The sequence below is a fragment of the Leopardus geoffroyi genome, chromosome A2 (genome assembly GCF_018350155.1).
Source record: "Leopardus geoffroyi isolate Oge1 chromosome A2, O.geoffroyi_Oge1_pat1.0, whole genome shotgun sequence".
NCBI lineage: Eukaryota > Metazoa > Chordata > Mammalia > Carnivora > Felidae > Leopardus > Leopardus geoffroyi.
In genome coordinates, this window is record NC_059331.1 from 14,930,607 (window position 1) to 14,957,627 (window position 27,021).

Here is a 27,021-nt window from a genome sequence, read left to right on the forward strand (position 1 = left end):
GGCTGTTTCAATTTACAGGTCTGAAGAATTAGAGCAGCACCTTTGAGGCCTTCTGATTCAATGTCCGTTCTTTTAACAGAGGAGGGAACTAGTCTAGAGCATCTCGTCCTAGGTCAAGCAGCTAGTCATGGCAGGACCAGGCCCGGAGCCCATGACTAATACTCGTAGTGATTGATCGCACTTGCACTTTACTTGCACCTCAAGAAGGAGTCTTTTGTAAAGGATGTTTCTGGGCCCTGTTTTCACTTTCCTAGCAGGGCATTTTGGGGGGGTGGGGGGAGCATCAGATATTGACCTAGGAAGCCTTTCCTGTGCTGCTGTGTGCTGTGGGGTTGTTAAGAGACAGTTACATAGTTTTGGGATCCTTTAGTGAAGAGGGGTCACTTTATCTAACTCATTTCCTAGACTTGAAATTCTGTTGCTTTCAAGTACAGGTCTCCCCAGACTCACGATGGGGGTTGCCTCCAGCAAGGGAATGGCCTGGGGAGTGGATGAGCCGGCAAAGGGACTTCAAGCTGACTTGTGATGCTTATTTTCTCTTCCTTAACAGGAATTGGGGGAGGAAAAGAGTAGAAACGGGGCAGATGGTGGGGGTTGGGCTTTGCTGGATTTCAGTGTCTCAGAATCAAAATGTCAGTCATATATGTAGTTAGCCAGGCAGTTTAAAGATAAGTTTGTGACAGTTACATACTTCAGAACAGTGTTTTTAAACTTTTTGAGGGGCATTAGCCCCTTTGAGAATCTCCTAAGCTAATGAGTCTTTTTCTGAAAGAAAAAAAAAAAGTGCTTTCAAAAGATGTTTACAAAGGGGATGCCTGGCTGGCTCAGTCAGAAGAGCATCCAACTCTTGATCTCAGGGTCGTGAGTTCGAGCTCCGTGTTGGGTGTAGAGATTACTTAAAATCTTAAAGAAAATGTTTACAAAGAATAAGGAAGGTCTCCATGAGCTGATGTATAGTGATTGCCCACATATGTATTAAGTGTTTAAAAAAAAAAAAAAAAAGAGGGGCGCCTGGGTGGCTCAGTCGGTTAAGCGTCCGACTTCAGCTCAGGTCATGATCTCGCGATCTCGCGGTCCGTGAGTTCGAGCCCCGCGTCGGGCTCTGGGCTGATGGCTCAGAGCCTGGAGCCTGCTTCCCATTCTGTGTCTCCCTCTCTCTCTGCCCCTCCCCCGTTCATGCTCTGTGTCTCTGTCTGTCTCAAAAATAAATAAACGTTAAAAAAAAAAAATTAAAAAAAAAAGAAAGAAAAAAGAAAGAAAAAGAAGCAAAGTGTAAAAGAATATCTGTAGTGTGCCACTCCTCATTTAAGAAAGAAGGATAAAATATATTCATGGATCTGCTCATTTGTGCAAAGGAAATACAGGAACTATGAACCAGCAGTTAAATAGTAAATAGCCTGGTTACCTGCCCGGGGTGGGTGGGAACGAGGCAGAAAGATGGGGGTGTGAAAATAGGGCTGAGGGCAGAGCCACCTTTCCCTGAGCACACCTTTTCTGATAGCTTTGACTTCTAGAGTCATGGTGCTAGTCTGCATACCCACAACGTAAACGAGTGATTAAAAGTAGCCAGGATGCGGGGCACCCAGACTCGAGCACAAACAGGTACGGATGAGCCTCACAGGGGTAGGAGGGAACAACAGGCACGCTCAAGGAGGGGGAGACGGTGGAAAATGGGATGTGGGCTGGGCACTCACTGTAAGGCTAAAGACAAAAAGAACGCCACACAAGTACTGCTCACTAGTAAATTTGTTGCTCGCAGGGGTATGGGTTAGCAATTCTGAAAGTACTTCATGAGTATACGAAGATTTCACAAATACCTTGTGGATAATGAGAGCCAGGTGTCTCCCTGTCTGAGAAAGAAGTTCTAAATAAGACACGAAGGAAAGTTAGAACCAGCTATCAGGGCCTTTTTTTTTTTTTTTTTTTTTAAACATTTATTCAATTTTGAGAGAGAGACATAGACAGAGCATGAGTGGGGAAGGGGCACAGAGAGAGAGGGAGACACAGAATCCGAAGCAGGCTGCAGGCCCCGAGCTGTCAGCACAGAGCCCGATGCGGGACTCGAACTCACGGACCGCAGGATCATGACTTGAGCCGAAGTCGGACGCCCGACCGACTGAGCCACCCAAGTGCCCCATATCAGGGCCTTTTAAGAGCTGCATGGATAGAAGAGCTGTATGGGTTAGTGCTGTGTGGGTGAGTGTAAGTACGTACGTAGTTATCGAGCTCTGTCTGCTGAGAAGGTCTGGAAGCAATGACACCCCAGTAGCAATGAACTTGCTTAGCACCCAGATCCTGGTTTTTTAAAGCACCATTCTTCAATAAAAGGAACCAGGACTCCTCGGAGAAAGGGCTGACCCCAAGGCCAGGGCAGGGAAAAATACAAGAGGCTGGAACATCTTGTCCTGTCAGAAGTAAAGGTGTGCTCGGGAAAGATCGCAAGCGTGTTGAAAGAATGCAGGAAGCAACCCGAAGGAACTCCCAGTGGCCAAATCTGGAACGCGTTGAGCAGCAGGATAAGTAGTGGTCCTACTGGATCACAAGCACAGCATAAAGTGGGTATCTGTGAGGTACGTGGATAAGAGTAAATAAACAGGGATAAAGGGCAGGCAGGACGTGGGCCACCCTGAAACGCATCTCCCGCAGCAGAGGTCGGCAAGCTTTTCCTGTAAGGGGCCAGATGGTGAAGATTTGGGGCGTGTGGCTCGTAAGATCTCTGTCACAACCGCGCAGCTCTGCCGTTGGAATTGAAGCAGCCATGGACAACCTCAGCGAACGGACCTGGCCGTGCTCCAGCGAGACGTTTTACAGAAGCAGGTGGCCCTCGTGCCGAGGTGTGCCGTCCCTGTTCTAGAGAATGCCCAGGGTAGAGATGATAGCTGGGTTTTTTAGCCGTTAACAGAGTAGATTTTGTTCAGGTTAGGGTGCGGGAGGCCTGCGGCCGAGAGAGTTGGGCTCTGTGGCCCCAACAGTGCATACCTCCTGGTGCGGTTTTGGACTTGCAGACTTGGAAAGAGGCAGCTTATTTCGCCTCTTGTTCCGATTTTGTTTGTTCCGTGTGTCTGTTTGGTATAGTGGGATGTGGTGTGGACTTTGTGCTGGGACGTACCTGGGTAGAAACCCAGTGTGCTCTCACCAGCTGTGGGACGTCGGCCACATGGCTGCATCATGGCTGCATCACATCCGTCAAGCCGCTTTACTTCTCTGAGTCTTTTGTTTCCTCAGATGTAAAATAGGAATATTGTTACCAGCAAAAGGAGAGAGTTTTGGATGATTCGCTAAGGGGGAAGGGGATGTTGTACTGCCTAGTTCTCTAGGAGGGAAATGGCATGGATGAGTTGAGGAGGCTGTTGGTGCTTTGGTTGTGGTCGTGTTAGGATTGTGGTCGTTGCACTTAGGAAGACCTCCGTGTGGACGGCCGTGGCTGTGAGGACTACCGATGTGTCGAAGTGGAAACCGACGTGGTGTCCAACACCAGTGGGTCTGCCAGGGTCAAGCTGGTGAGTACTGTGGCCACGGTCCGTGCCCGGGGGGAGGATGGGCAGGTCCTAGGGGACCAGCTGCAGGCCCCTCGGGGCTTTGAGAGCACATACATTTCTGGGGTGGACCCAAGACCCAAGCCAAATTCTGGGCGGGTATCTGTCTAGATCTGAAGGACCCTTTACCTTTCCAAAGGGCCACTTCACAAGTTCCTGAGAGTCCCCGGGGGCACAGTCTGGGAGAGGAAGGAGGCGGTTGGGTATCTGGCTACCTGCCCTGAGTGAGGACCCTTCCTGCGTGTGTCTGCAGGGTCACACAGACATCTTGGTGGGAGTGAAAGCCGAAATGGGGACGCCGAAGCTGGAGAAACCAAATGAAGGGTACTTGGAGTTCTTCGTTGACTGGTCAGTGCCATGCATATGTTTTTAAAGAAAAACGATTTAAAAGAAGATTCAGAGGGGTGCCTGGGTGGCTCAGTCGGTTAAGTGTCCAGCTCTTGATTTTAGTTCAGGACATGATCTCATGGTGATGAGCTCAAGCCCCGCCTCAGGCTCCACCCTGATCGTGGAACCTGCTTAAGATTCTCTCTCTGTCTCCCTCTGTCACTCCCCCACTTGCAGGTGCGCCTTCTCTCAAATGAATAAGAAAGTAAGTAAGTAAGTAGATTGGAGACTGGACCTCTGGTTTCCTTTGAGCCCACTTGGATTTTGTATTCAGTCATCACCTCTGCAGCCAGCAGGTATTTCCTGCACCCCTCCTATGCGCCAGGCACTGGGGTGTGTGGAAGAAGGCCTTGGCTCGAGTCCTGCCCTTGTCCTAGTCACCTGGCCCGCACTGGGCCTCGTCCCTGTTGGAGAAAGGAGGGCATCAGGCAGCCCAGCACATGGTTGTTATGAGAGTCCAGTGAAATGGTGGGTATTACAGTGCTTTGAAGAATATCAAACATAGGTAAATAAGGATCATTTGGTCTAAAATGTCTCGTTTCTCCTCCTGCTCTAGTTTTGCAGAAAACTTTTCATGACTTGCTTGGCAGAGCAAGGACGAGGGCCGGCCAAATAGCCTGACAGAGGGAGTGGCAGCTAGGCAGGCTGCGCGGCTGCTAGAAAAGTGAGGACTCCGCAGTTTCTGCAGCAGCAGCCTTCTCTGGCCAGCTGTGTGATCTCAGGCTAGTTACCTAGTCTCTCTGTGCCTAAGTTTCTTTACTTAAAACATCGGGGTACTAATACTCTTGTGAGGATGACGGAATGAAATAAGGAAGGCAGAGTGAGTGCCAGCACCATGACTGGCTCCCAGTGGGCTTTCCGTGAGTGTTCTTTCTCCCTCCTGTTGCCTCCCCTTTCTCCGGCCTTGGGCTTTTTAAACCTGGGATCCTAGCTCAGTCCCTCTTCTGTCTAGAACGTTGCTTCTAACTAGATGGTGACGGCAGGCTTTCTAGAGGTGGGTGAGGCTCTCTATTAGCTCATGCTGGGTGCAGGTATGTAATACTGGTTCTGTATGGGAGTCCCCAAGACCACTCCCGTATTTGGAGATTTGCTGGAAGGACCCCCAGGACTTAGCATATAGTTGTACTCGCAGCAGAGATTTATTATAGCCATGAAACGCGGCAACGTGTGTGATGATTCTGCCCATGAAAGCCCATGAGAGACTCGGCCCCCAAGATTTTCACTGGGGCTGGTCACATGGGCACCCTCTGCTTAACACATACCAAAATTTCCAAATCCCAGAAGGAAAGCAGATACTCCCCTTATCATATTATTTGCACAAATAGTCTAGGCACAGCAGACCACAGTTCACTGTTGACTGGAAACACTGAGTCAAGTTCCCAGATGCCAGCCGAGGGCCCACCTTTCAAGCAGGCCCTTCTAAAGATAGCAGCCTTGGGCCCGCTGTGTCTGCCTTTTCGGCATAGATGCCAACCCCCATTTACATGGTGAGTTAGATTCTTCTGATCTTCTTCCAGACTCAGAAGTTTGTCCTCACGACATTCCTATGAGAGAGACAACCAACTTGGTTGAGAGAAGGTAAACAAACCCCCGGGGTCACAGAGCTAGTAATGCCGGCTCGGGCCTCTCCGACCCTGAGTCTTGCCTTGTTCTACTTCGCGCAGCCTACAGAAGCCAGCTTGCCGGGGGTGTGGTGCTCAGAGTTCCGAGAACGTATCCGCGTTCAGCTTTCTGGCCAGTATTCCTTCCAGCCCATTCCTGCACCCTGCCCTGCGAGACGCCTCCCCACCCCCCGCCCCCAGCCAGCCGTCTCCGCTTCTGGTTGGACCCACCTCCCCTTGCCAATCTGAGTTGTCCAGTGGGACTGGCTCATCCTTTAAGCTGCCGTGGATGGTGGTGACCCTGTTCGGGCCTCCAGCTGATTCCTTTGCTGTTGGTGGAAGAAAAATGTCTCTCCTGGCCTTGACCTGCCTAATTCAGTGTAGTGAATGGTCACCGAGGGGCAGACACCATGTGTGGGGAACTGTAATTTGCTTTTCTTTTCTTCCTCCTCACTGTCTTCTACCTCCTTCATCTTAGGCAGACCACAGGCAGTCAGCCCAGCCACACCAAAGGGAAGGTGTTGCCTTCAGATGCTAGGTATAGGGGACACATTTCACTGTGGCTCCGTGTCTGAACATGACTCCGGGTTAGCCTGCTGCTCTTGTCCCAGCTGTGAAGGAAGGGAGGCTCCAGGGTGGGAGGAGGCAGGGAGCTGCCTCTTCTCAAGATCCGGCTCCCAGGAGTAGCTTCCCCCTCCCAGCTGAGCTGGGCTGCTCGTTCCTCTCTTGTCTCCCCTTGTAAGTCTCAGGAGACCCCCAACAGGCCCAGAAGCTCCAGTTCCCAGGGAGTCCTCCTTGATTCTCTTTCAAGATGGATAGTCTCAAGTGGCACATTTTAGTGTCTTATTTAAGCGGCTCAGTTACTGTGATAGAATCACCGTGAGAGATTCACAAAACCTCGTATTCCTACAGAGAAGGGAGATGTTGTCTGACTCAGCACTGCTGACTGCCACCTTTATCAAAGTCTCATCTGAATCTTCAAAGAGCAACTCTTTGTTTTATTTTTAATGTTTGTTTTTGAGAGAGAGACAGATGGAGTGCAATCCGGGCAGGGGCAGGGAGGGAGGGAGACAGAATCCGAAGCAGGCTCCGGGCTCCAAGCTGTCAGCACAGAGCCCGACACAAGGCTCGAACCATGAACCGCAAGATCATGACCTGAGCCGAAGTCGGACGCTTAACCCACTGCGCCACCTAGGCACCCTAAAGAGCAACTCTTAGTTGCATAAACAAACAAACCTCTTTATTCCCATCCAGTGACTAGGAATGTAGATGTGCCCAGCTCTAAGGCTTTTACCCACTAAGCCCTTCCGCAGGAGAGCCCAGGGCATCTGCCCATCCACAGACTGAAGCCGAAGTGTTACCCAGCCGGAGGACAGTAATTGGGGCAGGGTGGGGCTGTCAGTCTGAGCCCAGCTTGACTCATCAGCAACTTCCAGGGTTTAATTATTTCAATTCCTGGTGATTAGAGAGCTAACTGCTTTTCCACTAACTCGTCCTACTTTGGTTTTGTTGGCTTGGAATAATACATGGAACCTGAGGTAGACCTGGCCTCCCACCCCCATCATTTTCCCCTGTGCCTAGGGGATGTTTCCCTTGGGAGGGGGCTACTCAGCTGTACCAGCCCTGATCCCCATCCCAGTGGAGTAGTAAAGACTTGGGGTTCCTGAGCACTGCCCCAGGGATGCCTGGCAACACACATCAAAACTGGGAGCAATCTGGGACCTTCTAACTCCCATCTCCTGTCTTCGATTTGTTAGTCATAACCCGAGACCAGGCTGTTTTAAGTAAGAACTTTGAAACTTTGAAAAAGATGGTTTCTATCAGAAACCTGGAGGAAAGGTAAGAATTGAGTGAGCTGATGTGTCAGTCTGGGCTACCACTAGGTGGCGGTCCATCTAGTCTCTGCTCTGACACCATGTTGATGGGGGGTTAGGAAGCGTGGTTTAGCCTCTCCCAGCGGCTTCAGTTTTTCACTGAGGGAGCTGAGGAGAACATGTTTCATTCATAGACATTTCGGTGTGCTCAACACTTGCCACTTCCCGGTGGGATCTTTACTTTTCGATGTGGTCGCTCGTATTTGTCACTAATATTGAACCGGAAGCTTCAAGCCCTGAATTGGTGGAAGGAGCCACTTGATCTCTGTTCCTCCGTGCTTAGTGCTGCTCGAGGGGGTCCCTGTTGGTGCCTGATGGACGGGGGACAAAGCAGACAGGCAAACTACAGAACTCATTTGAAGCTAGCTGTACTCTGAAAGTCTCCAGAAAGAACTGATAACTCTCCCAGAAACTTACAATGAACAGTTCAAAATGTGTTACTGTTCCCACCCCCACTCATAAGGAAGCTTCTGCAGGTTCAGAAATGAGCACATGTGCACGCAGGGGAATGGGAGGGATTGGGGCCTGCTGCCGGGACCACTTGACTGACTCCTGGAGAGGTGAGGCCCAGAGCTAGCCCTGCCCCACGAACCTGCTAAATCACTGTCCTCTGTCATGGTCCTGGCCTGACCTGGCTGTAAGACTCTATAGATTTGCAGGCTAGATGGATCACAAGGGAAACAATGGGCTAGTGTCTGAAATCCTGTCTCAGGTGGACATGGCCTTGATCTCACTCTACCCCAGTTAAATCAGGGATGTGCCAGGCAGGAGGAGCACAGTCGAGGTGATGAGTCAGGATGGGTGGAGATCTGGGTGGGGCAGCATTCCCAGGATTTTTATTAGTTTATTGGCTCAGCAAGCAATTTCCCAGCTGCCCTGGAAGAGGGGCTGGGTCATTCTTAGGAAGGATCTGAATTGGTTTTGGCAATTGTAAACAGAGAAAGCACTTGGTTTTATGCCCCAAACCCTGAGCAAACACTCCCCTGCTGAAAGAATGTATTGTGATACCTCTGAGCAGGGAGCCAGGATTACTGCCTGTTGTGCTTTCCCTCTTTTTAAACTTTGCACTTAATAGAGAAGCGTTTTATTTAGGGCTCCTTTGGTCTGCATTCCTTGACTCCAGTATTTGTGGTCTAACAATAAATCTCAAGACCAGAGCATCCATTCATTAGTTTGACTCACGTCAGGCTACAAGCCGGGCATGCCGAATTCCACCTTCAGGGAGAGTTCGGTGCAGCCTTGCAGATAAGGGCTGGGCTGCCTGGCTTGGAGTCTTAGCTCCCCCGTCCCTAGTTGTGTGAGCTTGGACAAATTATATAACCTTTCTGGGACTCTGTTTCGTTTTCTCTAAAATGGGGTCGTAAATAGTAGGGTGGTTGTGAGAATTGATTGAGCTGGCGCATCTAACGTGCTAAGAGTGGTTTCTAGCACGTAGTAAACATTCAAAAGAGCTGTTAAAGTTTTCCACCTTGTATAACAAGAGGGTTAGGCCATCTGAGGTCTCGCCACATTCTCCCGTAGGTCAGACCCCACTTGTGAGGTTTTTGTTTCACTAACAGAGTTTGTTTTCAGAGGTGAGTTAAAATGCCTTTGGAGCGGCTGGACAGTTTGTCAGTCTCCCTCACGGATCACCCATCTCCGGTTGCTCTTTGTTCAGATGCACGTGGTCACCTGGCTGGCTTCTGCGGGCATTCGGTTTCTTGTCCTCTGACATGGTTGGCATCTCCGTCCACCTCTTCTAGGAAGTGTCCTTGTGCTAGGAGCACCCCTAGTGATGAGGGGGGACCCTCAGTTCTCTTCCCCAGCCCTACCCTTCATCCTTTGTTAGAATATGGGGTCTTTGGCTTTTCTTCTTGTGTTACCTGAAGTTACTGTGCCCCAACGCCCGGCCCCCGACGATTCCCTTCCATTTTCCCAGCCTCCTCCCCAGAGTCACTCCGGGGGCCTTGGCACCATCCAGATGCAGGAGCTTTTCATGGTCTCATGAGCCTCTAAACATTCCTCTCTGCCTGACTACCAGCTATGCTGAAAGTACAATGTGTTAAAAAAAAAAAACAAAAACAAAAAACAACTTTTAAAATAGGAAAAATTCCCACTTTAAATTAATGTCAAAAAAAACACAAAAAAAACAGTGGGGCGTGGTCTTACAGGTAGATGAATTTAGCCAGTTGGACCCAGGAGGTTCTGTAAATCAGCCCTTGGGGTTGTAGAAGAGGGAATGCATCAATCCCGAAGTAATTAATTAGTCATACCCAGGAGGGCGTGGCCCACTGCAGTCAGGGAAAGGGACACATTTTAAGCATAAGCACCTCCTAACTAGATTTGTCTATTTAGCTCTAGAGATGTGTTTTTAAACACTTCAAAGATAGATCTTGATATTGATTAGTGTGTAAATTAGAAGCAGCTTTTGTGTGCTGGCTGTGCACAATTACTAAGTTGGTCCTTGGTAACTTGATTATTTCACCTTAAGTGAGCTGCTTTTTGTGGCTCAGTGCCTGAGTCCAGCAGAGGCCGTGAGGGAATAGCAAGGTTGCTGTGGCAGTAATGAAGTTTCTCTTGGGGATTTTAAATTAGGGCTCTGCTGGCTCATAGTGGTTAGGGAAGACTATATATTTAGAGAAACAGAGTTATTATATAGTGATACATTCTGATTGTTTTAGGGGTCGTCCTTACACCTATATGAGAATGGTCTAGACAAAAGGGATGTTTAAATACATTAGGTGAGATTTTTAGCATTATGCAGATGGGGTAGGCACAGCCCTGAGCCTTCATGTGGGTTTTGCTTTGCTTGGAACCCCCCTGCCTGTCTGTACCCTGACCCACTTTTGCTCACCTTCTGGGTTGAGGTCCTCGCCACTGGTTGACATCCTCCCCAGCCCTACTCCTGCTCTTTGCTCCCTATCATGAAGCTCCCTGACTTTGTGAAATTGCCAGCTTAAGGCCTGCATCCACCTTGCTCAGTCTCTCCGTCTCCAGTGCTAGCATAGAGCTGGTACCTTCTAGATGGGTGAGTGCGTGGATCAGAAAGTTTCAATACATGATTTTGTAGAGACCGTACTGACTGGAACAGCTGGTTTGTTACTTTTCTGGACCCTCTTCATTACAGCAAAGTGATTATTGGAATGGTTACTTATCTCACAGATGTATATAATGTATTGAGGGTTTGTTTTTTATTAAGCCAAAACCCTCAAAAATTTCCCATTAAGTACTTTTGCATAATAGGGTGCCTGGCTGGCTCAGTCGGTGGAGCATGAGACTCTTGATCTCAGTGTTGTGAGTTCGAGCCCTGTGTTGGGTGTAGATATTGCTGAAAAAGAAAATCTTAAAAAAAGAAAACTTAAAAAAATGTTTATTTAGAGAGAATGCATGTATGCTTGTGCAAGCGGGGAAGGAACAAAGAGAGAGGTAGAGAGAGGATCTCAAGCAGGCTCTGAGCTGTCAGCACAGAGCCTGACGTAAGGCTTGATCCCATGAACCACGAGATCATGACCTGAGCGAAAATCAAAAGCCAGATGCTTAACTGTCTGAGCCATCCAGGTGCTTTTCCCCTCAAAATACATTTTTTTTTTTAAGTTTATTAATTTATTTTGAGAGAGAGAACAAGAGGGCTCTTTGTGCTGATAGCACAGAGCCCGACGCAGGGCTCAAACTCACAAACCGTGAGATCATGACATGAGCTGAAGTCAGATACTTAACCGACTGAGCCACCCAGACGCCCCCCAAAATACTTTTGAATAATGCTTAGGGCAACAAATGTTGATGCTTGTTTATTCTTTTTTGAGGTAATTGGGCATAAGATTCAAGAGGCCAAAATGGAAAAGTTTTTTTCTCTTGAAAAATAGCAAATAAAGTAAAAGGGCTATTCTAATATTTAATCAGCTGGCAGCCTTTCTCATTTCATTATCCTGCTTTTCAGTACAGTGATAATCTAGTTTGTGATATAATTGGCATACCATCATACATATCTTCTAAATCATTCAAGGAAGGTCATGGTACTTAACGTTGTGGTTTTTGTTTTGAGAGTTTGGTGGTACATTTAAAAAACAGAAAAATAAATTTTCTTTATGTTTATTTTTTATTTTTTATTTTATTTTTTAATTTTTTTTTTCAACGTTTATTTATTTTTGGGACAGAGAGAGACAGAGCATGAACGGGGGAGGGGCAGAGAGAGAGGGAGACACAGAATCGGAAACAGGCTCCAGGCTCTGAGCCATCAGCCCAGAGCCTGACGTGGGGCTCGAACTCACGGACCGCGAGATCGTGACCTGGCTGAAGTCGGACGCTTAACCGACTGCGCCACCCAGGTGCCCCTAATGTTTATTTTTGAGAGAGAAAGTCAGAGCAGGACCAGGGAAGGGGCAGAGAGAGAGGGATACACAGAATCCAAAGCAGGCTCCAGGCTCCGAGCTGTGAGCACAGAGCCTGACACAGGGCTCGAACCCACGAGCTGTGAGATCATGACCTGAGCTGAAGTCGGATGTTTAACCGACTGAGCCACCCAGGTGCCCCTCGTGGTGCTTTTTTTATTTATTTATTTATTTATTTATTTATTTATTTTTTTTTTTTAATTTTTTTTTTTTTTTCAACGTTTATTTATTTTTGGGACAGAGAGAGACAGAGCATGAATGGGGGAGGGGCAGAGAGAGAGGGAGACACAGAATCGGAAACAGGCTCCAGGCTCTGAGCCATCAGCCCAGAGCCCGACGCGGGGCTCGAACCCACGGACCGCGAGATCGTGACCTGGCTGAAGTCGGACGCTTAACCGACTGCGCCACCCAGGCGCCCCTCGTGGTGCATTTTAAATGAAAACTCGGGGTGGTGTATGTGATGTGACCCCTCCATGGCCAGACTGCTTGACTCTAGGCCTCCTGGCCTCCTGGGCCTGTCCGAGAAGAGCATTCTACTGTCAAGATAAGAGAGTTAATTATTACTGGCCAAGGTTCACTTTACTATTGTTCTCTCGTGTCTCTTTGGATAAAGATGGCTTCTGTTAGAAGTCGGGGGCGGGGGACCCCCGTCACACACACTGACAGATCCAGGGCACCGTGCCAGTCTGGCTCATTGCGTGTGTCTGGAGGCTGGAAGAGTGGCAGGTGCCATCCTCTCCTCACTTCAGCGACTTTTCTTGTACAGCCGCTGGCCCGTCCAACATTCCATAAGGAAACTGGAACAAAGCTGTGTGCCTCTGCTCTTTGTTTCTGAAAAGACTCACGCAGCTTTTCTCTTGCCCTTCTATGTAGTTCAGCCAACGCTACTCCTGAATTTGAAGGCCGGGGAGGTGATGACCTTGGCACGGAGATTGCTAACACCCTCTACCGGATATTTAACAATAAGAGCAGCGTTGACCTGAAGTCCCTCTGCATCAGTCCCCGGGAGCACTGCTGGATTCTCTATGTGGACGTGCTGGTACGTATCATGTTGCTGCAACGGCCACACTCTCTGCTTTTGCTGGACACTGGTTGGCCTACTTCCCTTCTGGTGCTTTTGCCCTCTTCAAGTGGATGCTTTCAACTTCCAGGGTGAGATTAGATGGAAAAAGAATGATGTCCTGTAAAGTTTTATTTTTGTCATTTTGTAAAACTTTATTATTTATTTATTAATTTATTTTGAGAGAGAGAGAGAGAGAGAGCGCGTGCACATGCATGCAAGTGGGGAGGGACAGAGAGAGAGGGAGAGAGAATCTCAAGCGGGTTCCGTGATGCCAGCACAGAGCCTGACACGGGGCTCAAACCCCCAAACCATGAGACCATGACTTGAACCGAGGTCAAGAGTCGGACGCTTAACCGAGTGAGCTACCCAGGCACCCCTGTATTGAGTTTTTTAAATTAAATACAACATATGTATTGTATACCATCCTACAGTGAAATCATAGTCATATCATGGTAGCACCTAAAATTATCCACCGAGCTTATCAGGGAAGAAATAAAAAACAAGAGATGCTTTCTAGATGCTATCAGTTAGAAGTTATAGGCAGAAGTTAGACAAGTTGGCGTACTCTCTACGTGGAATGGGGATGAATTTTCTATGCATTTCATTTAGCCCTTACGACTCTTTAGCGAGTGGGCGCTATTGCCCCATTTACAGGTGAGGGAACGAAGGTTCAGGGAGGCAGAGTGACCTAGCGCAAGAGGTCTCAGCTCATGAGTAGTGGTGTTGGCACTCAAAGCTGGGTCTCTAATGCCGGTGCCTGCTGTTGACCTCACCAAGCCATCCTCCCTTGAAAGTACCATGGAACCCACCCTCGGTGTGTTCCTCACTTCCCAGGGGAGGACCCTGAGACCCTGCAGCCTTCTCCCCCGAGTCTACTCCTACAGGAGCCTCTCTAGGCCAATCTCCCATTTCCTTGCTGATGTTTTCCCAAATGCTCCTCGCCTGGTTTTGGCCCCTGGACGGTGTGATTAATTGTGCCACGTGCTTATTCGTGTAAGGCAGGCTCTCGTTGGGTCTGTTTATTCCTTTTAGTGAAATTTCATGAACCTTGAGATGAGTGGCTACATCTTCCCCTTCAGATTGAGGTCACAAGGCTAGGCCGTCAACCAAACAGATTCTTTCATGAATCTAGAGATAAAGCAGATTCCGTGGACTGAGAGGGAACTTCTTGATGAGGAAGAGCCTGGCTGTCTCCAGATGTTGGCCCTGCATGAAACAGGGTGGGGCTTTCTGGATACTTTTAAATTAATTTGATAATGGATGGAGCACAACTGGCCAAAAGGTAACAGTGGTTACCATTGTCCCGCAGGTTAGGGGTGTTCTGGACGCTGACGCTAATGGGTAAAAATAATGAGATGACAAGTCCGTTTGCTTCTCCTCATGTCCGATAAGCGGGATGTACCTTTTAGTGTGATTCCTACTAAGCAAGTACTTTCGCAGGTGCTGGATGTGATGAGGCGGGAGCCGGCAGCCTCCAGTCCTCACTGATAAGGGGCGGGCTTCATAGCTGCCTGGGGAGGTGCAGCCCCATGGTACGAACTGTAAGGTTCCACCCTGTGTCTGAAGAACATTCTCTCTTTTCCTTCCTCCCCAAGAAGCTAAAGGCAGGAGTGTTGTGGTGCATTGCACCTGTCTGTTGGCGATCCTGCTTTTGTTCCTCGTCAGAATTTGTCCGCACTTGTGATTTTTATAGGAGGCTGGCCCGGTGAGGGGTCCTGATCCACTTTATGATTTAGTCAAGAGACCTGTTCTCTGAGTGAAGGCTTGTGCAAGGTGGATGAATATCGGATGTTGTCTCAGCTTAGAACCGGCGCCCTCTTCCACGGGGCGGGGGTGGGGGTGGGGTGGGGGGAATATATGGTTAGCAGGTGTCTCAGTGGCACATTGTGTCCCCATCACCTGCAGACCTTTCCTTTTAAGACTCCTCGCGTTTGGATTTCTTCTCTCCTATTTTTTCTCCAGGCTCTGTCTTATTTTGGAAATAAGACATGATCTTTTGAAATGTTGTCATCCTCAGAAAAGTTTTGAATGAATTAGGAAAGCAGTTTTTGAAATTCTGTTATTGAGGTAGATCCGTTTTTGTCATTCATGTAATTCGCATCTGTGGAGGCTTCCACTTCTGTGAAAGCAAATGTTTGCTTTCAGCCTTGATGGGAATGTGCCTCGTGCGTGCGAGGCACGCGTGGGTTTTTGTTTTATCTTTTACATCTAAAAATACGCGGGATACATCGAGTCCATGTTTGAAGCAAGATGGTGGGAATCCAGTCTTGTCACTGGAATTGCAAAAGTGAGTGAATCTCGATGTATTTTTACCAACCGGTCTGGATAGTCCTCAGGCAGAGCCCATCTTTCAACCAAATATTCGCTGGGCAACTTTCCATGTTTTTATGCTTTTGGTGTAGGTGCCTTTACTTGAAACCTATTACAGTCAGACCAACCACCTATTTCCAGTATTATTCTTTTTACCTCCATTGGGGTATTTTATGAGACTAGAAATGTAACTTCCTGGACGCTTCCCTCTTCTTTCCGCTTCGCACTCCTTCGGTGGCCTGGTTGTGACTCCGAGTGGGAGAACTGTCAGGACTCTGTCACGTTGACAGTATACAGGCAACCTTTGGTGGGGAGACCGTCACAAGGCTGTCTTGTGATGAGCCCCGGGAGTGGGGATGAGAGGCTGGCACGTGGTCCGTGGCACTGGGCATGGGCAAGGCAGGGGGAGCGGGGGAGCGACCGCAGCGCCTGGCAGCTGGCTATGTGTGGTGCCGGGAGGTGCTGAGCCCGGGGGTCTGAGAGGATGGTTGATGGGAAGTCCAGGAGGAGCAGGTGTCTTATGGGGAGACATGTTTTTTTTTTTTAATTTTTTTTTTCAACGTTTATTTATTTTTGGGACAGAGAGAGACACAGCATGAACGGGGGAGGGGCAGAGAGAGAGGGAGACACAGAATCGGAAACAGGCTCCAGGCTCTGAGCCATCAGCCCAGAGCCCGACGCGGGGCTCGAACTCACGGACCGCGAGATCGTGACCTGGCTGAAGTCGGACGCTTAACCGACTGCGCCACCCAGGCGCCCCGGGGAGACATGTTTTATACTTGTGCGTCCTAGCAGTATTTTGGTTTTGGAGGTTTGCCTTGTGAAAAGAAACCCCTCTGGCTCAAACAGTTAAGTGTCTGATTTCAGCTCAGGTCACGATCTCACTCTTTAGGAGTACAAGCCCCGCGTCGGGCTCTGTGCTGACAGCTCGGAGCCTGGAGCCTGCTTCTGATTCTGTCTCCCTCTCTCTCTGCCCCTCCCATGTGCACTCTCTCTCTCTCTCTCTCTCTCTAAACAATGAATAAATATTAAAAAAAGAAAAGAAGACATCAAAAAGAAACCCCTCATTCCCAGAAGGCCAACAGCATAAGTTGTGCTCTTCCCCTAAAAGAAGTGTTCTGGAACCTGTGCACCTGACAGGGGAAGGTGTGTTTGTGACCAGGTGTGTCCTCTTCTTCTCCACTTCTGCTTCCCCACCTCTGTTATAGGAGGGATTTTCGCCCTGGAGCCGGGACCACGGCCCAGGCTCTCTGTAACGCTAGACGTCCCGCACCTCCCGTTCTCTCCTAGCTTGCCTGGGCCTGTTCAGACACCGGGTCGGGCCGCTTTGGGTCTTCATATCGCGCCCACTCTCCCCTGCCTCCTGGCTGTACCGCTGTGTTTGGCAGAAAGGTTCTTGCTAGGCCGCAGCCGCTTGGCTTCCGAGAGAGGAAGGTAGGGCCTTCGAGCCCCTGTTATGTGCCAGGAATGGTGAGGATGTGATCTCATTTAATCCTCACGGTCACCCAGTAGAGAAGCATGGCTTTGCTTTCCTGACGGGGAAACTGAATCCCGGAAGGTATGTGGCCAGCAAGCTGCCGAGAAGAGTGTCAGCCTCGCAGCGCCCCACCTGGCTTACCCCATCGTGTGGCACAGCCTGAGGAGCCTGGGCAGGCGGACCTGAGGCCTGGAGCGGGCTCATCCCTTGCATCCATGGAGGAAGGCGGGCTGATTGGTACCTGCCCTTTGGGGGGCCCTCTTGATTTCATCTCTTGCCGATAAGCCAGAATGTTGAAAATCAGAGTCTGTATCAGGCCACTGTGCACGAGTGAGAGGGCTTCTGTGTCCCCACCTGCCAAGTAAGGGTGGGTGATGGGCTCTCCAGGGTCCTTTCTGACTGGGGGGCCCCGTGGCTGCTGGAGCACTTTCTCTGCATAAAGTAGATGCTGTGGAAGAGTGGCGTGTGAAATGGTGGCCTTCAGCCCAGGCTGATCCTCAGGGCCACCTCGAGACTAGAGTACACATGCCAGGGTCTCACCCCGCATTTTTCTTTCTTCTTAAAAAAAAAAAAAAAAATTTTTTTTTTTTTTTTTTTTTAAGTTTGTTCATCCACTTTGAGAGAGAACGTGAGCTGGGGAGGGGCAGAGAGAGAAAGAGAGAATCCCAAGCAGGCTCCACACGGCCAGCACGGAGCCTCACACAGGACTCGATCCCATGAACCGTGAGATCATGACCTGAGCGGAAATCAAGAGTTGGCTGCTTAACCGACTGAGCCACCCAGGCGCCCCGGCTCCTTCCGCCTTGGTGACAACTCTGTGACATAGTTGTGATTTTTGCCCTTGATGAGGCGCAGAGCGCTGAGGTAGCTCCCGGCTGCCCGGTGAGCGTGGGGATCCTAGCAGACAGTCTGACTCAGGAGTCCAGCTGGAGCTCTCTGCTGTGCGGCAGTGTGTGTGAACCAGCATAGAGAAGGGCTAGTCGCATGCTAGGCAAGTAGGCTGCTGTGACAAAGCCAGGCAGTAGTACGGGCTGGCGGGGTGGAGTGGGGAGTCAGGGGAGGTCATATTTTAATACGCGGTAATTATGCAGCATCGTGGGAAGGGTGGTGTCTGCACTTGAGGTTCGAGCTTAAAGGGAAGTTAGAGATTTGCCCTGGGCATGAATGCAGCGTGTGAAGGAAACGCGCCAGATTCTGAGTCGGGTTTGGGACCCGCCTCCCTTTGGTAAGTAGCCACCAGGCTCCGCAATCAGGAGCCATTTGGGACAAAATGCAGGTGATCATTTCCTCCTTGAGTGCAGACCCAACTGGCTGGGGGGCCACTTAGAGGAGATCCACTGCAAGCCGGGGCCTGAGTGGTGGCCCCACAGCCAATGCCAGCGGCGACCTCAGCCGTGGGGCCCAGGCCAGCACGGCCTCCAGGTGCTTCTTGCAATTAGGGTGACACCTGGAGTGTCAGCCAGGAGAGCAGCCGCCTGTTCTTTTCTTTATTTTGTAAATGCTCGGTCAGTATTTCTTAGGAACCAGTGTCCTTTAATTAGGATAATACTTAGAGTAAGAAATTACCCTTGCTTTTTCTTCCCACCTCACTCCCTGCCTCCCTTAGCTGCTGGAATGTGGCGGGAATTTGTTCGACACCATCTCCATTGCTGTAAAGGCTGCTCTCTTCAATACAAGGTGAGTCTTCCTGGAAACAGCCCCGTGGGCCTGCAGAGAACCCCAGCCGACACTTGTGATGGAAGACTCAGGACACTTCTGCCAAAGCTTCCAGGGGAAGGTGACAAGGGGTTTAGCATGAAAAATGGTGGCCTTTAATGGTAAGCTCTGGATTTCACAAGATAAAACTAAATACATGCGTATATTTCTGTATTTGTTTTTTATGTTATTATTTTCATAAGTAACCATGTCCCATGTAGAAAAATGTTAGAAAACCACAGAGAAGCAAACGGAGTGAAAACCACCCAGAGGTCGACTGTCCAAATACTGTTACTGGGTACAGAACTTCGGGGGCGTGGGTTTCACCTGTTGTGCAGTCTGCTACATCCCCACCACCACTAGCAATGCCTGACACAGAGTAGGTGCTCACATATTCCCCGATCGGACACAAGAATGTTCTAAACGCAGGGCGGCAGCCTGCATTTGGGTTTAAGAGCAGGAAGTGGTTACGCCACTGTGGTTAGGCTCCCCGGCCAGATGTGCAGCAAGGGACAAGGCACTCAGCCTTCTTGGAGTTGGCATTCCCTCTAACCGTTTGATCCTGTAGGCTTCTCCCTTTCTACGTGCCAGCTTCTTTGAGGACGGTTTGCAGCATTCAAAAATAAATGCATGGGTGGTGACGTTCATGCCACGAGAGAGCTTACATTGAGGGAGTGGAGGACCGTGGGGTTTAGAAAATGAGGGTTAGAGACTTCTAGGGTTATCGTCTAAGGGGTTAATTGGATAAGTAGGCAAGGGTGTTATTCTAGAATGTTCATCACAGCCTCTTTGTAATGGTGACAAGTTGGGAACAACCGGAGTGTCCCAACATAGGGGATCGAAATCCTGCACAGCAGCCTCTTTAGAAGTTTGTTAATACAGAAAGCCAGTCATTAAACACAGACCTCTCATCTTGTTTGTTTTGTTGATTTTTACTTTTGGTAACTCGTATATTTAATATGTCTGGATATGTCCCAGGATGGTCATTGTGATTCTTTTCTAGGGCTCCCATCATAGGCGACTTAACATTCATCTGTATTTTAGAGGTTTTCTATGGTGGATTTAGACTACCTGAGTAATTCAGAAGAAAACAAAAACAAAGTTAAGTAAATTCTGGTGAGACATTGCAGGATGGAGTACCTGCTGAGAACGAAAGCTGTGGAGCCCCCCACCCCCACCCCATGCTGTGCCACTAGACTCCGCCCCGCACTTGTGGCCACCGTGGGGCCTGAGTACCAGTACCATTTGTGTCAGCCTGTGCTCGGGCTCTATCGGAGAAGAAAGGAAGTGGCCATCTGTTGGACCTGGAGCTTTGGAAAGCACTCCCCATCTGCCAGCTGGTTTTCCACAGGCACCAGGGCAAAAAGAGAGAGTGGAACCAGACAAGGCTCGAGGCTGTCTGGCTGTGGGGGGAAGCGTTGGGCAAGCTGTGCCCCAGGATGGTAAGACCCAGCTGCTCAAGTTGGAGAGGACACCTGTCCTGGGTGTAGCCAGGAGTCTTGTCCCCAGGACAAGAATAGCCCTGCAGATAGCAAGGGATGTGGACCATGTGAGACATCAGGTCCCCTGATACATGGAAAGACCATACGTCCAGTTCGTGTCCTTTAGAAGGACAGAGGCTCTTCTGTAGCCCTTCTGCTGAACTATGTTGTGGCCAAAGTGTCAGGAAGGAGTGTGTGTGTGTGTGTGTGTGTGTGTGTGTGTGTGTGTGTGTGTTTTAACATAACTGACCCAAATTCAAATGGATTACCTGACTTGCTCAAATAGGATGTTACTTAGTACTTCCACTCTGGGTACCCTTGACACGGAGACTTTGAGCCAGGGCAGACCCTAGCAGGACTCCTTGGCTCCTGTGGACATTCCCTGGCCGCGGCTTATCTGCTGTGGATGTTGCCTTGTGTAGGGACAGCCAACAGGGCTGGAATCATCGACGGCTTTTGTTAGAGGAGCAGGGAAAAGCACCAATGCTGTTTCTATCACGGTAGCTGAATGGACCGCCTCTTCCTCCCTGGCTCCCCCACCCCAGACAGAGATGAATGGACTCTGTGGGTTAAATGTATTTTCCAGCACCCGGCTTAAGAAACAACGTGGCCAGGCCCCAGAAGCCCTCTCACCCTCCACCCCCGTGCAGTCACTACACCCACTGAGGAGAACCGTTGTCCTGTAACAATAGAATGGTTTTGTCCTTGATATAAACGAAATCATACCGTGTGGTGTTTTTGTGTGTCTGCTTCATTCACTGAGCATGATGTTTTGAGACACTCGTATTGTGGCCCGGAGTCGTAGTTTGCTCTACGCGGCCTGCTGTTCCATTGTGTGACTGTGCCATAGTTGATTTATCCATTCTGCTGTTGATGAGCATCTGGGCAGTTTCCAGTTTTTTTGGCTATTCCAAACACGAACATTTTTGTATTTTTCTTGCACGTATTTACCCATTTCTGTTGGGTATGGGTGAAAGTTGTGGATCATAAGGCATGGCTGTGTTTGGTTTTAGTAGATACCCTGCAAAACAGTTTTCTAAAGTGCTTTTACTGGATGATACTCCCACCAGTGTTGTATAAGCGTCCTGGGTTGCTTCATATCTTTGCCAACTTGTGGGCTTTTTTTTTTTTTTTTTGTCTTTTTAATATCCGTCATTCTAGTGAGTGTCTCTTGGTATCATATTGTTTTAATTTGCATTTCCTTGATGAATATTTAAGTTGAATATCTTCTTGTATGTTTATCAACTACTTTAGTGGCCTCTTTTATGAAGTCCCCATTCCAGGTTTTTTGCCTATTTTTCTGTTAGGTTGTCTTTTACGTTTGGTAGGAATTCTTTACGTAACATGTCCGCTTATATGTACACATGCACGCACACACACGTTTGCAAATATTTTTCTCCATTCTGGATTCTCTTTTTAACTTCTAAATGCTGTCTTTTGACAAACAGAAGTTCATATATATATATATATATATATATTTTTTTTTTTTTTTTTTAATATGAAATTTATTGTCAAGTTGGTTTCCATACAACACCCAGTGCTCATCCCAAAAGGTGCCCTCCTCAATACCCATCACCCACCCTCCCCTCCCTCCCACCCCCCCATCAACCCTTAGTTTGTTCTCAGTTTTTAAGAGTCTCTTATGCTTTGGCTCGCTCCCTCTCTAACCTCTTTTTTTTTTTTTTTCCTTCCCCTCCCCCATGGACTTCAGTTAAGTTTCTCAGGATCCACATAATAATTAATTTTGAAACATTGTACAGAGGGCCATTGAGAAAATGTCTCATTCTGCTTAGTGCTGATTATGCATGCTCTTCTGAAAGTAGAACATCAGCCTGATGTGGGAAGATCATTTCATTTCTAATATGCATTTAGTCAAGATAAAAAATTAGCAATAAATGCAGCTTGTGTACAGAGGCCCTGGCCAATGAAATCAAAGAGGTCGGGTTTATCCCTTTAGACAGCTCTGGAGACATTCCCCCCTTTGGGAATGTCTCTACTAGCTTAAGTAGCTCTTTCCAGAATAATGAAATGTTAGCTATTGATGCTCTCTTAGCCCCCAGGCTTTCTCATCAGCCTTAGTAGCACTTCCTAATACCTTTCAGAACATGGTCTTCACTTCCATGGGTCTAAATATGTTAATTTGGACAAATGTGTTTCTAAATATAGAGCAGATGGACACATTGACGGTAGTTATGGGCAGGGACTCCTCAGCACTTGCCTAAGTCCTTAGTGACCCAGGCTTTATCTTCGTCATCTGTTTACCTGCCAACATGTTAAAAGTGGACAGGTTGGTCAGTTTCAGAGAAAATACAGACACATGTACATTATTCTTCTCTGGTTTTCTAGTTTCTCTGCCTTTATATAGGCAGATGCTGTTACGTTAGCAGTGGTGCAGAGCAAACACTGCTGTTGGGGCCCGAAAGCCTGCGTTTAGTCTTTGCTCCAACAATTGTTAGTGCCTGTGACCTTGAACAAGTAATTAAATCTTAGGCAATAAATGAGTCCCTTCTTGTGGCAGTTAGTGTGTTAGACTCTGAGGATGGGGAGGGGAGGACAACATTGACCATGGTTTCATTTGTCTTTTTCTGTCTTTGAAGAACATAACTGAGTAACAGGCAATTAAAATGTCCAACTCTGGGGCGCCTGGGTGGCGCAGTCGGTTAAGCGTCCGACTTCAGCCAGGTCACGATCTCGCGGTCCGGGAGTTCGAGCCCCGCGTCAGGCTCTGGGCTGATGCCTCGGAGCCTGGAGCCTGTTTCCGATTCTGTGTCTCCCTCTCTCTCTGCCCCTCCCCCGTTCATGCTCTGTCTCTCTCTGTCCCAAAAATAAATAAACGTTGAAAAAAATAAAATAAAAAATAAAATGTCCAACTCTTACCTATTTCATTGCTTTTTTATTTTCAATGAAATAATAAATGTGGAAGGATTCCAATAAACTCTAGAGGATTATCCAGATATATGGTATTATTTTATTGTAGTGTATTCCATTGACACACATAATTTTACATATTCAGAATATCTTGGATACAAAGGCCTCCAATGTCAAAGAAGAGTTTCTGAGTAACAAATGAATTTTGCATGAAAGTAACAAGGTAAAAACCAAGAAGAATCTCATATAACTGATCACATAATAACTCATCACATTCCCTAACAAGTCCCTCACACCCTGTGTAATTTCAGCATGAAGGGATTCACTCTTAGGTTAAGATTCTTTGCCTTGTTCACAAAACAGCACAATATAGAAATCTGTGTGTTAGGTTTTATGATTCTTCAGAAGTTCACAGTTCTCAACACAATTGAATCTATCGGGTTTTGTTTGTTTTTTTTCTCCCTTTATGGTAAGCCCTTTTTGTGTCCTGTTTAAGAAATCTTTGTCTACGCCAAGATGATGAAGATTAGTTTTAGGTTTTTAGTTTTTCTTCTAAAAGCTTTATTGTTTTGTCTTTCCCCTTTATCTCTACAGTCCATTTGGTATGGATTTTTATATATGGTATGAGGCGGGGATCAAGATTCCTTTTTTTTTCCCCCCATGTGCATATCTGATTGACCAAGTGTTATTTTTAAAAAGACCTCCTTCCTGCACTGCTCTCCAGTGTTGCCTGTGCACTCTTGACAGGGATGGTAGGGATGAGGATGATAAAGTACAAGCAGAGTGTGACTTCATCTTGTGGGGCGCAGGAATTCTGACCCCTGTTGTCAGTCTCAAGAAAAAGAAGTTCTCTTTCTTCCTCACAGTAAGTGGGGATTTTGATTGGGCTTCTGTTTCTAGGATACCAAGAGTTCGGGTTCTAGAGGATGAAGAGGGGTCCAAGGATATTGAACTCTCGGATGACCCTTATGACTGCATCCGGCTAAGTGTGGAGAATGTCCCCTGCATTGTCACCCTGTGCAAGGTATGTGGTTGTATCTGACGGCTTTTGACTTCCTTGTGAGTCTCCTTCAATCCCAACCCATTAAGGTTACTTAATAGATTGAGAAGTTACAGCTTCACAAATCATATAGAAATAGCTTTAATCCAAATCGAGTAATTTGGTTATTTTAGAAGCCACTATATGAGCAGCTTTTCCTTTTATTTTATTTGTTTTAATTGGAAGACATGACGGAGTCGCAGGGGGACACGAGGGGGTTCATAGTAATAGTAGCCAGAGTTTGTTAAGCTCCTCCATACCAAGCATTTCACTGAAATACCCTGTGTGCACATTTCCCTTAATTCCCTCAATTCTATGGGGTCTAGGCTGGAAGAATAATAGCAGGGAGGTTGAAGGGCGAACACTGCCCCCTCTGTGGGCTGTAGTGTCCATATCTGTGAAATGAGGGGTTGGAGCAGGATCTGGGCATCTGTTGTGTCAAGTGTGGCTTTTACGTTAGCACCGAGGCCCGTGGAGCCCAAGCTCTGGCTGATGCTGCTGTGTACCTGGCGCTGCCCAAGGCCGTGCAGACAGGCCTGCGTTGGCTGAGATTGTCCCTGATTCCGCACAGGATTCATGTAAAAACAGGACTGTATGGGTCAGGTTTAATTCCACTGAAGTCACTTCACGAACCTGGGGCTTTGGTGAAATGTGGGGACTGGCCAAAGCCTTCTGCACTTGACTCATTTTTGAGCATGTGTCTTAGCTTGCACCCCCTTGATTCATCTTTGTCTTCAGCGAAACATCTGTGTGGTCTCACATTGTCAGTTTCTCCCTGGGCCCCTCTGTTGGAGACGTTTGGTGGCCTCACTTGGATAGTCTCTGAATTATGGCTCTAACCCCACTCCCACCCCACGTTTCCTTTTTATGCTTTTGTTGTTCTGCTGGCAGAGTGGCCCGTGGTAGAATTGCTGAACCTTGTTTCAGGCATTTTCCATATGAGCAGAATCTAAAATAAGATCTGGAACGGGCAGTGCAGGTTCTTTGCTGGTGGAGATACTCCCTCCACGAGGCTGTCCAGGGTGGGCATCTGGGATGTGTGTTACCCGCGTGTGCACTCTGACCTTGCAGATTGGCTACCGGCACGTAGTGGATGCTACTCTCCAGGAGGAGGCCTGCTCCTTGGCCAGCTTGCTGGTGTCCGTGACCAGCAAGGGAGTCGTGACATGCATGAGGAAAGTGGGGAAGGGCAGCCTGGACCCAGAGAGCATCTTCGAGATGATGGAGGTGAGGCTTGGCCCTGAAGCAGGTGCAGGCACTGTCTGGGAGTGTTTGCTCCCGCTTCTTACCCCCTTGGTCACACCAGGGGAATTCTGCCTTTGCGCCCTTGACCCCAGACTTAGAGCTGGGAGAACAGCTGGTGTGAGCTGGTTTCTACTGACATGGCAAAGGGTGGTGGCCGTGGGAGGCTCCGGACTGGGAGGTAAGGAACCTGTCAGTGATCGTTCCTTGTCCTCTCCCTCTCTGATCTCACATTTCCATGGTTCTAGATGAAACGGATGAGTGTGTTGGACTGATAACGTGGAATCGCTTGTAACTAAAACCCCAGGCTTCTGCGATCTGATGAGGGAACTGGGGTCCTGCCTGACTGCTTCCTGTCCTTTGAAGGGAATGAGAAAATGTAGAGCCGGGGGCTGAAGGATGCCGTCTCCCCATGTCTTCATGGCTCTAGAAGTGTTCAAAAGGAGACAGACAGGAAATCCTTCCAACTGCCTCGGGGTGGGTCACTCCCCACGGGTCTCAGGCTGTCAGGCAGCACCAACCATTGGGGTGATGCGTGTGTCTCCCTTATAGGCCTGAAAGGCCCTCGTGGCAGGGACCACCTGTGTCTTTCCAGACTCCCCTTCCCCCACGTCCGCCTTGACTTTCCAGAAATCTTTGAGGACTCTGACACTGACCGACTGACTGACTGACTGACTTGCTGGGAACAGAGTTGGCCAGACCCAGGTTTTTTGCTCTGGGTACTGCATCACAACTCAACGTCCAGAGGTCATGGCTGACTAGCAGGCAAGGTTGCCACGCCCACTCTTCCTTCACGCCTGGAAACACTGACTTTGCACTGAAGGCTCTAAGCATTTAAAGTCCATTTTCTCTTTCTGTTGTCTTATTTGAAAGCAAAAATGAGCGGTGTGCACGGTGTCAAGAACTCAGGCGTGAAGACAGACTACCCGGGCTGGGAGGCAGCTCATCTCAGGGAGAGCGTAACGTGGTCAGGGTGCCTGCCGCTGGGCGTGTTGTGAGGCCCCATGACGGCCCCCAAGGGCGTGGGGGTGTGGCAGTGTCGCGGCGTGGGTCTGCCCGGAGCTCAGGTGTCTCTCGCCGTGCACGGCAGGGGGATTCTTCGTGGCCGGTTGGTTAATTGGTTAGTTTTTTTTTAAAACAAAAACCCTTCAAATACTTTATAAGTTCTGCCTCTCTAGACAAGTGGCTCTGAAACCTTGTCTTGGAAGGAGCTCTTCTCCCCCACCTCTTCCAGGAGAATTTTACGGGAATCCCAGTACGTAAAACAAGAAAAGCAGTAAGGAATCACGACAATTTATCGGGCACTCACTATGTGTCAGGTGCTCTGTGTTTAGTGCTTTAAACATATTATGTCATTTATCTATTTACTTATTTTTAATTTACTTTTGGGAAAGCGCAGGTGGGGGAGGAGCAGAGAGGGGGACAGAGGACCCGAAGCAGGCTCTGTGCTGACAGGCTGAGAGCAGCGAGCCCGACGCGGGGCTCCAGCTCACAAACCACGAGCTCATGACCTGAGCCAAAGTCAAGATGCCTCCTCCCGACTGAGCCACCCAGGCACCCAACCTATTGTCATTTAGTCCTTAGCCTTCCTGTGGGGGCAACCATTGTTGTTATCCTTGGTTTTGCAGACGTGGACATTGAGACATGTAGCAGATAGGTAAGTTGCCTGTGGGTTTCCCAGCTCATCATGCCGGCAGTAGGATTCACACCCAGACTGTGCGCTTCTAGGGCTGCCCTGGCACCCCTGCAGCCACACTGAGCTATTTTTGACCCTACCAACCAGGTAGGCTGCGGCTGCCGTGGCTGGTAGGAGAGCCAGAGCGCTGTATGGTGAGCCGAGCTACATCCTCCTCCGGGGCTCGGCAGATGAGCTCTGCAGACCCAGCTCAGGGGGAACCATAGCCCCGTGGTCCTGTCTGACTGCTCTGGCCTCACCCAGGGAAGCAGCAATCCAGAAATGCCTGTTGTGAAGCTTAAAACATCGGTGGGGGGTTGGCCTCTGCCATTCACATTCAGACCTCCCAAGTCCTAGTGTCCTGTCTGTCCTGTCCCCTCTTACCCCGTCCCTCACCTTCATTCAT

The 27,021-nt window shown here is 48.8% G+C and overlaps 1 protein-coding gene across 1 annotated transcript in view; it reads left to right on the forward strand.

The window, feature by feature from the left end:
• Positions 1 to 27,021, forward strand: part of EXOSC7 (exosome component 7) — a 38,566-nt gene that overhangs the window by 9,975 nt on the left and 1,570 nt on the right. Inside the window, exons 2-7 of the mRNA XM_045492590.1 lie at positions 3,399 to 3,500; positions 3,790 to 3,884; positions 12,639 to 12,804; positions 18,222 to 18,292; positions 23,560 to 23,683; positions 24,770 to 24,925. Coding sequence (XP_045348546.1) covers positions 3,399 to 3,500; positions 3,790 to 3,884; positions 12,639 to 12,804; positions 18,222 to 18,292; positions 23,560 to 23,683; positions 24,770 to 24,925 — 714 coding nt within the window. The remainder of the gene's footprint in view (positions 1 to 3,398; positions 3,501 to 3,789; positions 3,885 to 12,638; positions 12,805 to 18,221; positions 18,293 to 23,559; positions 23,684 to 24,769; positions 24,926 to 27,021) is intronic.